At 43.0% G+C, this 14,210-nt stretch overlaps 2 protein-coding genes across 3 annotated transcripts in view; one reads left to right on the forward strand and one right to left on the reverse strand.

Annotated features, from left to right (window-relative positions):
• The first annotated feature begins 6,040 nt into the window (after positions 1–6,040).
• On the forward strand, positions 6,041–14,152 carry LOC123499352 (facilitated trehalose transporter Tret1-like). Of its 2 annotated transcripts, XM_045247252.1 has the most exons (6): positions 6,041–6,238; positions 6,751–6,813; positions 9,295–9,430; positions 11,647–12,041; positions 12,501–12,656; positions 13,000–14,152. In XM_045247252.1, exons 2-6 carry the CDS (start codon positions 6,751–6,753, stop codon positions 13,681–13,683), a joined length of 1,434 nt encoding a protein of 477 aa, XP_045103187.1. In that variant the 5' UTR covers positions 6,041–6,238; the 3' UTR covers positions 13,684–14,152. The 2 variants fall into 2 exon arrangements, with proteins under 2 accessions (XP_045103187.1, XP_045103188.1); XM_045247253.1 differs by lacking the exons at positions 6,041–6,238; positions 6,751–6,813; positions 9,295–9,430 and adding an exon at positions 9,878–9,968.
• LOC123499351 (Down syndrome cell adhesion molecule-like protein Dscam2) overlaps positions 12,017–14,210 on the reverse strand; it is a 210,437-nt gene continuing 208,243 nt past the window's right edge. The window contains exon 35 of the transcript XR_006672958.1: positions 12,017–12,169. The gene's annotated coding sequence lies outside the window, so the exon portion shown is untranslated. The remainder of the gene's footprint in view (positions 12,170–14,210) is intronic.

A 14,210-nucleotide genomic window follows, 5' to 3' on the forward strand; every position in this document is an offset into this window, starting at 1 on the left:
TAACCTCCTCTCTCTCTCTCTCTCTCTCTCTCTCTCTCTCTCTCTGGATTCCCACTCTATTTTTAGCCTCAAGTCTCTGTCACTACAAGAAGTCTCCTCCCACACACCACACACGTGCGTCCATCTCCCAAGATTAATATTGGAAAGATTATGTATTATACTGCAAGCGTACGTAGGATTGTAAAAACTCTATTATTGGATCTCTCTCTCTCTCTCTCTCTCTCTCTCTCTCTCTCTCTCTCTCTCTCAAAGGCTGCAGAAATGATTAACCCCTTCAGTACCATGACGCGTTTCCATATTCATTCTGGTTACTATTTGGCGGTTTTATTCACCTTCTGTAACTTATGTGGGGATTAGAATAGTGAAGACAGTGGCTATCAATCTTCTCACTTCCATAGACCATTCCTAATATCAGTAAATTTGTCTACTCTTACACAAATCTTAAGGTAAAAATGTGTCCCCGTATGGAAGGGGTTAACCGTGTTCTCAAGAATGATTTCCCTTATTAATGTAGAAATCTTGTTCATTTGTCACTGGAACTACAAAACGCCCTTTAAAACGCGTGTAATTTTAGCTACAGCCTTTTGAGTGTTGTGAAGATGAGGAGAATATGTGTTTCTGAATATGGTTTCCCTTTTCCTCTCTCTCTCTCTCTCTCTCTCTCTCTCTCGCTAATAAGTTTCGCTGTTTTTTACATCCACAGTTCCTCAAGAAAAGCCTAAAAAAAGAGAGCATTTTTACCCATGACTCATTAACTTCCTCTGACGTAAAACACTAAGTAACTCAAGGGGTAGAAAATGAACTGGAAATATATAGTTGTAAAATGAAGGTATATGTCATATACGTAACTGAACCTTAAAGAAGAGAATATAATTACTCATGACTCGTTACCTTCTTCAGACATACAACATTAGTTAACTCAAAGGATAGAAATTAGAGTGCTGTGGTTGTAAATAGAGGTGGATGTCATATACGTAGAATGGCTCTTCAGGGAGGACAGGAAAGGCACGGTGGACAGGATGATCAATTTGTAAGTGTGAGAGGGAAAGCATCACTTGTAGGAACACTAATGATGAGAGAAGTGCAGAGGTTATGAAAGCAAGGAAGAGAACATAATTACTCATGATTCGTTACCTTCTGCTATACAACATTGATTAACTCAGAGGATAGAAATTAGAGTGCTGTGGTTGTAAATGGAGGTAGATGTCATATACATAGCTGGGCGTTTTCATAAGCTAGGAGTAATTGTTTGTGGTTTAGAGACACTGTTGTAACTAGTGCAGGAAGCGAGATGGGGAGAAATACGCACGTTTCCCCTTTAAAGTTAAATTTATGAAGATACCGTTTTCTTTGGTGACTTGTGATGCGTTGGATTTATAATGATATACGAAGTGAGAAAGGATAATGATAATAATACAAAAGAAATACAACGGCAGGAAATTTTTAGTCTACCCTCAAACCAAATGCCTAGAATGACGTTTTCTTTGGTGAGTTACGCATCGGCTAACACACAGTCTGTCACCCACGCTCCTCTTTACATCCTGTCACTCAACTTCAATTCCCTTTCATCCCTCCCTTCCTTTACTATAAACTCTGTACTCCGTCCCAACGTAACATAGATTCCTCAAAGTTCAAAGCGTGTATAGGAGTAGTGTTTCTACTCGAGTGTGCTTTCCAGTCGGCCGCTCTTGGATCCGTATTCAGAAACGCTTTGCTCCCTCACCATGACAATTTACCAAGGCCAGGATTTTGAAGAATGATTTTCCAGTTAATAATGTAAAAATCATGACAATTTGACTTTGGAACCGTAAAAACATCTTGAAAAACGCTTTGCTCTCTCACCATGACTTTTCCAAGGCCACAGATATGATTAGTGGGGTTTTGAAGAGTATATTTCTCCAGTTAGTAATATAGAAATCTTCTTAATTTGTCTCTAAAATCGTAAAAATACCTTAAAAAACACTTTGCTCTCTCATTACGACTATTTTCGAAAGCCACAGGTGTGCTTAGCCGGATTTTCAAGATTGTTTCTTTAGTTGATAATACAGAAATCTTGTTAATCATAAAAACACCTTGTAAAACGCTTTGCTTTCTCATACGACTATTTTCGAAGGCCACAGAGATGATTAGCTGGGTTTTGAAGAGTGATTCTCCCGTTAACAATGTAGAAAACTTCATAACTTGCCTCTAGAACCAAGAAAACACCTTAAAAACGTTTTGCTCTCACTACGACTATTTTCCGAGGCCCTAGAGATAATTAGCGGTGTTATCAAGAGTGTTTTTCCAGTTAATAATGTAGAAATCTTGTTAATCTGCCTCTGAAATCGTAAAAACACTTTGAAAAATGCTTTGCCATCTCACTACGGCTATTTTCGAAGCGCACAGAGATGATCAGCGGGGTTTCCAAGAGTGTTTTTTCAGTTAATAACGTGAAAATCTTGTTAATCTGCCTCTAGAACCGTAAAAACACCTTTAAAAAGTCTTGCAAATTTATATCAAGCCTTTTAAATAGTAGAGGTGAAGCATAGAAGTGTTTAAGAATACGAGCCTTTGTCAAAACGTACAGTAACGCGGGCCTGGGATGTGGCGGGACGGCGCGGGGCAGGGGGACGGGACAAACGCTAGGCACCAGAATGAGGCGAGCAATAGGGAAATACAATGAGAGTTTAGGTGGAGAATGAGAGTAGTGGTATTGAGCTGAATGTCTGGGAATACCTGCCGTGCTCGTGTTTACCTTCAGTTTGTGTTTAGCTGAAGTCTGTATCTCTCTCTCTCTCTCTCTCTCTCTCTCTCTCTCTCTCTCTTAATTAAAGGCAGCAGAAATGATTAGCCTTGTTTTTAAGAGTGCTTTCCCTTACTAATGGAAAAATCTTGTTAATTTGCCACTGGAACTACAAAACACCCTTTAAAACTCGTACAACTTAAACTAGAGCCTTTTTATTGTAGTGAAGTGCGAGGCATAAGTGTTTCAAAATATGGTTTCCCTCCCCTCTGTTTCTCTCTCTCTCTCTCTCTCTCTCTCTCTCTGGAGCATCAACAGCGAGGCGGCAGCGACGTCTTAATGGCTCTGGAGGATTGCGCGGAGGAACCTTGTAATTGGTGGGATCTCCTGGGAACGCACATTGCTTACCTACTCGAGCCTCTGAAACAATAATGGTACCAAGATAGCTTCCTTGAGTATACGTGGAGCGAGAAGCCTCAGTGAGTGTGTATGTGTGTAGGAAAACGTGGCAGAAGAATGAAGGGTGCACTGGAGATGAACTATTATGTCTAAGTACAGGGACGCGTTTTTACTTTGAGTTTTGTGTATGATTAGACGATTTTATTTACATTAGGAAGGGTCTATGGAAGTCAGAGGATTAATGGCCAGAGTCGACACTATTTTAATCGCCCACATAGGTTTCTGAAGCAGTTTAAAATCGCCAAATAGTGAGCAGAATAGATATGAAAACGTGTCATGGTACTGGAGGGGTTAAAATGAAGGAAAAGAGATGAGGAGGAGAAAGAAGAGAGAATAGTAAAAGAATATGGGTATTGAGAAAGTGGTGATGTAAAGAGGAAAAGGAGGAGACGATGATTAGAGAAAGAAGAAAGGAAGATAGGAGAAAAATCAAAAGACAAGAAAGGAGATGGAAGAATGAAGGAATGGAGGAGGTGGAGGAAAAGAAGAAAATCATGAAGAAAAATAGAAAGGAGGTTGATAAAGGTAGAACAATAATTGGAAGAGGAATATGAGAAAAAGAACATAAAAAAAGTTAAACGATGTGGAGGATGGAAGAGAAGAATAAAGAAGTAAGAAGAAGGAAGAAAGACAAAGAAATATAATGATTTTATGTAAGGATAGGCAGAAGGAGCAAAGAGGAATGATGAAAGGGAAAAAAGAATGCAGGAAAGATGAGAGAGAGAGAGAGAGAGAGAGAGAGAGAGAGAGAGAGAGAGAGAGAGAGAAACAACATCGCCATTTAAAAACCTAAGCCAATACTCTTAATACCTCTACGTAACCTGAAGACAAAATCTCGGTACCCTTTGCTGGATAAACCTTCCGCCTTTCCAACCCACTAACTCACGTGCCCGGACCAGCAACGCAAATTATCACAGGACAAGAGGGCGCGGCGGTCTCTCAAAAGTGCCCCGCCGGGAGGAGGCTGCGAGGGAGCGATAAACACTGGATGCTTTGAGGGCCCTGAGGAAGCTTCAATAGGCGAGAAGGGCCCCTGCTGCGCCTTCTTCGGGTGCATGGTGGTGGTGGTGGTGGTGGTGGTGAGATGATACTTATGGTGAGATTAATGATGAAAAATGTTAAGAATTTATATAAATAAGTGGTAAGTTTTCTGCATTTCAAGTTTAAAAGGAAAGAGTAAAAAGGAAATTCTCGGCGTGCATTAATATCCTTTTCGTGTTTATTTCAGGTTTTTCTCACGTAATCCCAGCGCTCTCCACCACAGCTTCCACCATCCTTCGTATTAATCCCTTCAATACTGGGGCATATCTTTTACCTTGAGATTTATGTACGATTAGACCATTTTACTGACATTAGGATGGGTGTATGGAGGTCAGAAGATTAATGGCCTCAGTCTTCACCATTTTAATCCCCCACACGAGTTTCTGAAGCTGTATAAAACCACCAAATAGTATGCAAAATAAATATGGATTCTCTGTCTTCACACCAATTTTCTCCCATGCAGCTAGCTGGTCGGTCAAACAGTCTGTGAAGTATCTTTACAGTGTATTTGAGAAATCTCCGGATGCGCATGTGTAATGACTCATTTGTTAAAGGCTTAATGTCTCAATTGACGTAGCGAGAACATAGTTATCATTACTCCTAAATGAATTATTAAAAGCAGCTCCATCGATGACTGATGCCCCTCTAACTAAAGTTTTCCAGATTCCTTCAATGACTTCACTAACGGAGTAATAAATCCTAAAAATGTGTAACAAGGGAGAGAAAAGAGTGATTTGATGATATAGAATTCATTTGCACACCGATCAACATAGAGAGATAATGATAACAAACAAAGATTAAAATGTCTTAACAAATCACAGGACCACAATATCATATCAGACTGGTCATTTTCAACATTCACATCGCCTCTTTACTTGAAGTTAATCTGCTGTTTTCTGCCTTCAAACCGCTTTCCTTTATTCTGCCTCACGAGTCTTCCTTAAACCACTGTTCCTTCTACTCTGACCTTCCTACACCTCAACCTTGGAACATCATGAAGCACGGATCTGATAGCCTTCAGGTTAGTTCATGATGGGAAAATATCATAGAACTGAATCGTAAGAGGAGGAGGAGGAGGAGAAGGAGAAGGAGGTGGATGAGGAGGAAGAGGAGGAAGAGGAGGAGGAGGAGTCTCTACTTAGTGTGGCAGAAATGTGGGTCTCGGTGGCGGTGAGGGAGAGCTGTTGTGGATTACGTTGAGCCCTGATTTGGCAGGAAAGAGGTCTTGTTTAGCTCGGCACAAAGGGAGTGTCTTTTCACGGTTATGAACGGATCTCTGGGTCAGGCAGCCGTGAAGTGGTTACTGGCTCGGTGGATTTGAGATATGGCCGGGTTACCATCGCTCGCTATTGAGTGAAGACTGGTGGTGAGTGACGGATATCTTAAGGAATATGTGGATTTTAAATGTGTGTATGTATGTGTGTTTATTTGTTTGTTTGTTTGTTTGTGTGTGTGTGTGTGTGTGTGTGTGTGTGTGTGTTACCGTCATATCTATTTACAGTCATAATACAAAGAGACGCTGAGCCATTCCACACAACCGGAAAGAAGAAGAAGAAGAAGAAGAAGAAGAAGAAGAAGAAGAAGAAGAAGAAGAAGAAGAAGAAGAAGAAGAAGAAGAAGAAGAAGAAGAAGAAGAAGAAGAAGAAGAAGAAGAAGAAGAGAGAGAGAGAGAGAGAGAGAGAGAGAGAGAGAGAGAGAGAGAGAGAGAGAGAGCAACAAATAGACAGAGAAAGAGTGTTACAATGCACAACTTTCTCTCCTAATCCTTGGATTAGGAGAGCTTCAAGTCATCCCCGGAGGTTTGCATCACGCACAGACACTAAGAGAGAGAAGGCCGGACACACCCACGTAGGAGCGCGGAGAGTGCGGGACAAGAAGCCACTCAGAACAAGAACAAGCGACGAGTAGAATCCAGGATAGCTCACACGGACATCAACGAAAACAACCTTGTGTGGCCTTAGAGAGGAAATGAAAGGAAAGTCGGTGCTGAATTGAGTCTTCGCCCTTCCAGTCACTGTGGGTATAGCAGGAGGCGTCCGCTGTTTGGTGGACGAGTGTTTGTCTTTTGTTTCCCCGCGTCAAGTTCTGTGTTGGCGAGTCTCACGGCTCAGTGCCCTTCAGCCTCGGCAGTGTTAGAAAAGGAAAGTTTGAAGTAATAGTTTGGCATTGTGGAGTGTATTAATTGGATCACGGCTTGTTAATGGTGAGCTGCACACACACACACACACACACACACACACACACACACACACACGAAGTTAACGAGTGAAGCTGAAGCGACCGAGTGATTGCAGGAAAAACAATGAAGCACACGACAAAAATAAAGTAATAAATTTCACTCCATCCAAATAACTTGCAAAAAAAAAAAAAATAGTGATGTAGTCTCCCGATATGAGTGAAAGGAAAAAAAAATATAAAAAAAAGATAAAGGAAGTAGAATCGTTAGTGAGAGATCAGATACACTTTCATCTAAGGAAAGTTATTGAATTACTAATGATTAAGTCTCTATTCTTTGCCTTTGACCTCAGATGACGGACGGCATCGTGCACACGTCATGGTGCTGCTGCTACATGGGCTCCCTCGCCAGGCAGGTAGGCACCAGATCAGGTGTGCATGCCACTAACGATCACATTCTGAGACACCTGCACCGCACAAATACTGCATTTAAAAGGCTCTAGTTGAAGTTATACGGGTTTTTGATCCCTTCATTACTGGGACACATTTTTATCTTGAGATTTGTACATGATTTGACCATTTCATTTACATTAGGAACGGTCTATGGAGGTCAGAAGATTAATGGCCACACCCTTCACTATTCTAATCCCCCACACGAGTTTGTGAAGCTGTAGAAAATCACCAAATAGTAAGCAGAAAGAATATGGAAACGCGTCATGGTACTGAAGGAGTTAAGGGTGTTTTTATGATTCTAGTGACGAATTAACACTATTTCTACATTATTAATAGAGGAAGTAATCTTAAGAACACGGCTAATCGTTTCTGTGGCATTTACAAGTAGTAGTGAAAGAATAGACAGTTTCAGAGAATAAGTTTGCATGAACCCACGTGATGAAAAACCTTTACTTTGCTGTGACACCCAAACACACCAAAACCCACCAAAAACATCCCAAACACATCAAAACGCGCCAAAACACACCCAAACACACCAAAACATCCCAAAACACGCCAAAAACCCATCAAAACAACCAAAACACACAAAACATACCAAAACCCACGCAAAACAAACCTAAACACACCAAAACACCCCAAAACACACTAAAACCCACCAAAAACACATCAAAACACCAAAACACACCAAAAACACACCCAAACACACCAAAAGCACACCCAAAAGAACCAAAACACCCAAAACACCCCAAAACACACGCAAAATCCACCAACACCGTGAAGATTTATAATGAATTCCTGGATCTACACACACACGTCTCAAAATGCACAAACTTCCTCTACGGGACTGAAAAATTACTGCCAGTGTGGAGACGTTTTCTAAAAGTCTCCGTCTACTGCAGTTTTATTTCTTTGTTTCATATAAGACTAAGAGGAAGCCTGTGAGTTATCTGAGCTTATAATTTTTCATTTTTATAGTATTTTAGTATATATTGTATGAATACACACACACACACACACACACACACACACACACACACACACACACACACACACACACACACACACACACACACGTCTCTTTGTCCCTGGTTACGTCTCTTCTCTGCGCCAGTGACTCCCAACGCGAGGAAGAGAAAACGCACATTTCACAAGGCAGCACCTCATTAGCAAAGCGGCGGCGGCTCCTTCCTTTCAGCCTTGCTCTGAAGCCTCTACAAAGGGCGGGACTGAATTGCCCCCAGTAAAATACAAAAGAAAAGAAAAAAATATTAAAACATAATTCATTGGAAAAAAAGGTGCATTTATACGAGGAAATTCAACGTACGTAAGATTTCACTCTACATTGCTCATATAATTTAAAAGTTTTCACTGCAGCACAACTAGAAAAAAATATTAACCCATTGCTCATTAATAAAACAGTGCAATTAAATGATTTCTTATGTAAGAGGGAAAGTTGAGGGAAGACTGAACAAAAGCGCTCACTTAGATTCCAGTCTCCAAACAGAATCAAGAGTTAGCCAGAAAACGAAATAAAAATGAGATAAATTCAATGTAAAACCCTGAAATGTTGCAAGCATATATAGAAATAAGGATCGATACATTTCTAGTCCTCGAGTGAAGATAAGAACACAGGGAACATGAGGGAAGCTGCAAGAGGCTGTCAGGTCTACACGTGGCAATCATTGTATGAACACTCGTACCTAATTCCACCTAGCAGCCCCACAAATTTATCTATCCTTCTTTTAAAGCTCCCTATTGACTCACCACTAACAACACGATTACTGAATCCGTTCCATTCATCAACCACTCAGTAAGGCAGCCAGTTTCTCCTGATTTCTTTACTAAACCTGAATTTCTCAAGCTTAAACGTATTCCCAATGGTTCTATCTTGGCTACTGATCCTAAGAATTTTGCTGATGTCCCCTTTGTTATAACCCCTATACCACTTAAATCCTTCAGTGCCATGTCGCGTTTCCAAGCTTATTCTGGTTACTACTTGGTGGTTTTAAACAGCTTCAGAAATTTATGTCGGGGAATGGATTAGTGAAGACTGGCCATTAATCTTCTGACCTTCATAGACCCTTCCTAATGTCAATAAAATCGCTTAATCGTACCCAGGCTCGTATTCTCAAACTTTTCTGTGCTTCATCTCCTTTATTTATAATGACACGAATTTTCTAAAGATGTTTTTACGGTTCTAGAGACAGTGATAAGATTTCTACATTGTCAATTGGAGAAACACTCTTAAAAACCTTGAAAAATAGTCGTGGTGAGAGAGCAAAAGTGTTTCTCAATATGGACCCCAAACTCATGGTAAAAATGCGTCTCAGTACAGAGGGAGCTAAATACTTCTACAAGGTGCCCTCTTAAACTACGTCTCTCTAAAGAACGCACATTTCTAGCAGGACTATATGATATTAGTGATGCATGTGGGCGTTCCTCAGGTGTGCAGCGTGGTGGTGGTGGCGAGTACCATGCTGCACATTGGGCTGATGCTGGGCTGGCCTGCCACACTCCCCTCGCTACAGACTGACAACTCCACACAGTTCAACGTCACGGAGAACGACGTGAAATGGCTGGGTAAGGACTAGGAGGAGGAGGAGGAGGAGGAGGAGGAGGAGGAGGAGGAGGAGGAGGAGGAGGAGGAGGAGGAGGAGGAGGAGGAGGAGGAGGAGGAGGAGGAGGAAGAGAAAGAGGAAGGACGAAGAGGAAGGAGGAAGAATAGGAGGAGGAGGAGGAGGAGGAAGAATAGGAGGAGGAGGAGGAGGAGGAGGAGGAGGAGGAGGAGGAGGAGGAGGAGGAGGAGGAGGAGGAGGAGGAGGAGGAGGAGGAGGAGGAGGAGGAGGTTGAAGAGGAGGAGCTGGAGGAGAAGGAGGAGGAGGAGGAGGAGGAGGAAGAGGAGCAGGAGGAGGAGGAGCAGAAGGAGGAGGAGGAGGAGGAGGAGGAAGAGGAGACAATTATATGACAAAATATGCACAATCATTCCCTCATTGTGTGACTTTTAAAACACACACACACACACACACACACACACACATCGTGAAACAGTGTGAAAACAGGGAAAGGTTTGCAAGAGAAAGGCATAGCAGTAACAGGGAGAAGTGACTGAGAGAATGAGGTAAGAGGCAGTGAGAGGAATGGGAGGGCGTGCAGGTGAGGCATGAGGACACCTGAAAATGACTCATCCGTCTTGTGATTTAGGCCTTGTTCACACAGGGCTGGCACAGGGCGGCTGACCCACTTCTATTTATTTTTTTTTTTGCGTATTATACAGTGACAGGATGGATGTGGACGAAGTAGTGTGTGTTTGGTTGTTGCATCGCCGCTTGAAATGGCGCAAGCAGAGGCAAAGGCAACATTGGGTTCATCCAATTCTAAATGACAGACTTACCCACGGCATGTTTACCACCCTGTATCCTTCCTTGAGACAGCAGGACAAAAAGTTTTTCAATTATTTGAGAATGTCGGTGAAATCATTTGACGACTTGCTGGAACTAATGAAGAGGACGTATCTTCAAGCAACACTGGGATGAGGGATTCCATCTTCCCACAACACAAACTTGTCATAACATTAAGATGACTCCTTTATTATAAGTTTTATTAAAAAGAATATTCATATATAAAAGCAAAAAGAAAAAAAAGTGACATCTAAAGTTCCAGTTGCCAGTAAAATGGATAGAAATAAAATTCTCATTTCTTGAAGTGAAAATGCAGAGCAAGAAACAACAACTTATTAAAAGGTCACTCACTTTATATAGTACTAGTATGGTGTTTCCGTATGTTGGATTGCCGTCAGTGTCAAACATGTCAATGGGCGTTTTCTAATTTCATTGATTAATAAATAAGTGTCAAAGTGATCCCTCTCCATTCCTCAGCAGACAGCGGTACTACAGTCATTGAATGGTATTACGTGACTCATCACAGGCAAAGCCCAAGATTGTCATAGTAACGCACATCCTGTTCTCTCATTGGCTGGTGTACGGCCAAATGTACTAGGTTAGTGTGTATCTCGACACGCTGGCAAACCGCGCGGTAGCGAGGAAAATCTTGCAACCGCTGTGGTTTGGAAACCGCCGCGTTTCCAAACTGCTGTGTGTGAACGATTCCATAGGCTATCATTGAAAATGCTATACCGCACGTTTCCAACCGCGCGGTGCAAACCGCCCTGTTTGAACAAAGCCTTAGTGGCGGGTGAGGGAGTGGTGGTGGTGAGAGGGAAGGGGTGATGAAAGAGGCCAGTGTGTGAGAGTGTATATATAAGTGATGCGGTGACATGATCTGATACACACTAGCATGAAATATATATACGATAGCCCGTTTCTTCTCTCTCTCTCTCTCTCTCTCTCTTTCTCTCTCTCTCTACCAATTTCGAGTCTCTTATCAAATCTAACCTTTATCTGTTATTATTCATGAGCTTTTCTCTATTTGGGAAGAGACAAATAATTATAATCGATCTTTTCCCTGTTTATATCCTTGAATCACCGTCTTTTCCTCCGAGCAATATATAATTTGGATTTGTTTCCCAATTCAATCTTTATCTATTATCATTTGACCTTTTTCTTATGAAGGAAGAGACAAATAATGGAGTTTTTCCCTTTTATACAACCTCGAGTCGCCGTCTTTTCCTCCAAGCAATATATTAATTTAGATCCTCTCCCCAATTCAATCTTTTATGTAATATCACCTATAACCTTTTTTGTATGAGTAAAACGACATATAATGAAGTTTTTCCCTCTTTCACATCCTCGAATCGCCATCTTAACGTGTATATACAAAGAATCATTCCCTCTCCACAGTTTCCTCCATCGGGATCACAGGACTGATCTCCAACCTACCCATTGGCGCGCTCATCGACTTCTTCGGCTACAGACACCTCATGACTTTCACACTGCTCCCCATCGCTGCCACGTGGCTAATGCAGGGCCTCTCTCCCTCCCTGACCATGCTGTACGTGGGGCGGATCTTGGGCAGCCTGGGATTCATGATTTTCTCCACTTTAGTCAACCCGCTGATGGCAGAACTTCTGGAGCCAAAGTACCGAGGCTTCTTGGGGTGTCTAAGTGAAATCGTGGTGTCTATTGGGATGCTCCTGGCTTACCTGATGGCTGAGCTTTTCACGTGGAGGCTGGTTACTATTCTCTCTGCTGTGCCATTCATCCCAATCTTCTTCCTCTCCCTTGGTGTTCCTGAGGTAAGGTGCTGAGCGTGTTGGTTCCTGGGTTCGTGGGTTCCTGTCCGTGCATGCAGTGGTGATGGGTGGAGAGGCTCGGTATTGCCAGAGGATAAGGTTGGAAGAGGGTCAAGAGGTGGAGGTGGGATCTGCCGGGGAGAAAAGGGTCATTGGCAGGAGAGACTGAAGAGGAGGGGTGGTGCTAGTGGTGGTGGTGGTGGTGGTGGTGGTGGTGGTGGTGAACATGCGTAAGGAATATATGAGGTCTGCTGAGGTGAACTGTATTGAAAGTTTTGCATTCAATGAGTTTGTTGAGCGTGACAGTGTAAGGGAAGAACACAAGCAGGCCTGAGTGAGTGAAGGAATGATAACAGAAAGACAACAACAACAACAACAACATGAGAATAATAATCAAAACACACAAGGCTGTATTATCGTCATCTATCAGTGCTTAATACAGTGTCTGGTTCCCTCCCTTAGTCCCCGTATTGGCTTGTGCGTGCGGGGCGTATGAAGGAGGCGGAGGAAGCGCTCATCACCGTGCGTGGACCTCTGCGGCGGCTGTCAGCGCAGGAGGAACTGTTGCAGATCCAGAAGAGCATAAAGGAGCAGCCACAGGCACGCCTCTCACAGCAGGTACTGAGTCTCACTTTGCTTCCTCTCACTCTCATGTGCTTGCTGAGTTCATGACCAGCGGGATGGATTGTGAGAAGTATAAGGTCCGTGTTCAGAAACGCTTTTATCTCACCACGATTGTTTCCCAAGGCCACAAAGATGATTAGCCGAATTTTGAAGGGTGTTTCTCCAATTAATAATGTAGAAATCATGTCAATCTGCCTCTAGAACCATAAAAACACCTTAAAGTACTCGTGTAAACTTAAATAAAGCCTTTTGAAATAGTGGAGGTGAAGCATAGAAGCGCTTGAGAATACGAGCCTAATTGAGGCAGGTAAGATGAAGCTGTGTTGCTTTCCGGCAGGTCTGGCACATTTCTAAGCCGCAAAACTTCCGGCCATTGCTGCTCATGACGGCCATCATAGTCCTGCGGGAGCTCGGGGGTCAGTTCGCCATCTTCTCCTACGCCGTGTATTTCTTCCGCAACGCTGGCGTGCAGATGAAGGCCTCCACGTGCACGGTGCTGCTGGGCGTGGCACGGCTCTTCTCCACCGTCGCCTGCTCCTCACTACTTGATCGCGTCGGCCGCCGCTTCATCCTGACGGTGGGGAGCTCCTGCTGTGCTGTCTCCACCGCCATCGGGAGCATCTTCCTCTTGTGGGACATCCCGGGGTCGTCGTGGGTGCCTGTCATGGCTGTCATCTGCTTCGTGCTGGGCTATGGGTTCGGCGTGGGTCCTATTCCCTGGGTGCTGCTGGGTGAGCTGCTGCCCACGCCCATCAGGGTAGTGGGGGCGTGCATCTGTACGTGCTTGTACGCTACCATGGAAGTGATCGTGGGCCTCTGCTTCCCTCAGATGATGGACGAGGTGGGGTTAGGGGGAAGTCTGCTCATCTTCGCCGCCTTCAACTTGCTGCTGATGGTGGTAGTGCGTCGCTTCCTGCCAGAGACCGCCAACAGCAGCCTGCATCTCCTGGAGTACGTGTTTAAGAAGAACTATTCCACAGACGAGGATAGAATGTCGCCCCATGAGCCTCTTCTTCACTAACGTCTCGAGGATTACACGACCTAATGAACAGGACAGTGACGCGTACGGTTTGATACACAAAAGGAAATGTTTACGAAAGACTTCTATTGTCACCATCACGGTTATGTGGTCACTTCATCTCTCTCTCTCTCTTGTGATGACTCTGGGTGCAGCACAAATAGACTTTTCAGGATCAAGTAAAGAGTCACACGAACTGAGCGAATCACGGGACGCTGAGAAAATACACTAATCTGGTATTCAGTAATCGCCTTTCTGTCGTTTTTGTGGAACTAGATTATATATGTATGTATGTATGCATAAATGTATGTATGTAAGAATGACAGATAGTATTCATGTTTTTCAATGTGTGCACCAAAGATAATGTGGAGGTGAATGGATGAATAAACAAGTGTATAAGTAGATGAATAAATGAAAGATTGAACGAAAAAATGAATGAAAGCCGGAATGAATGAATGAATAAATGAAGAAAGGTAGAAAATATAAGAAAAATAAACTTTGTAAAATTTGTCTGAATGTTACATGTTTTT

Source organism: Portunus trituberculatus, chromosome 49 (genome assembly GCF_017591435.1).
Source record: "Portunus trituberculatus isolate SZX2019 chromosome 49, ASM1759143v1, whole genome shotgun sequence".
Taxonomy (NCBI): Eukaryota; Metazoa; Arthropoda; class Malacostraca; order Decapoda; family Portunidae; genus Portunus; species Portunus trituberculatus.

Excerpts from the sequence above, each read along its gene's own strand:
- LOC123499352 (XM_045247252.1), top strand. The coding sequence starts at position 6,751 with ATGACGGACGGCATCGTGCACACGTCATGGTGCTGCTGCTACATGGGC. Across the intron at positions 6,814-9,294 it reads TGGGCTCCCTCGCCAGGCAG|GTGTGCAGCGTGGTGGTGGT; the intron begins GTAGGCACCAGA and ends GGCGTTCCTCAG. Across the intron at positions 12,657-12,999 it reads AGGCACGCCTCTCACAGCAG|GTCTGGCACATTTCTAAGCC; the intron begins GTACTGAGTCTC and ends GCTTTCCGGCAG.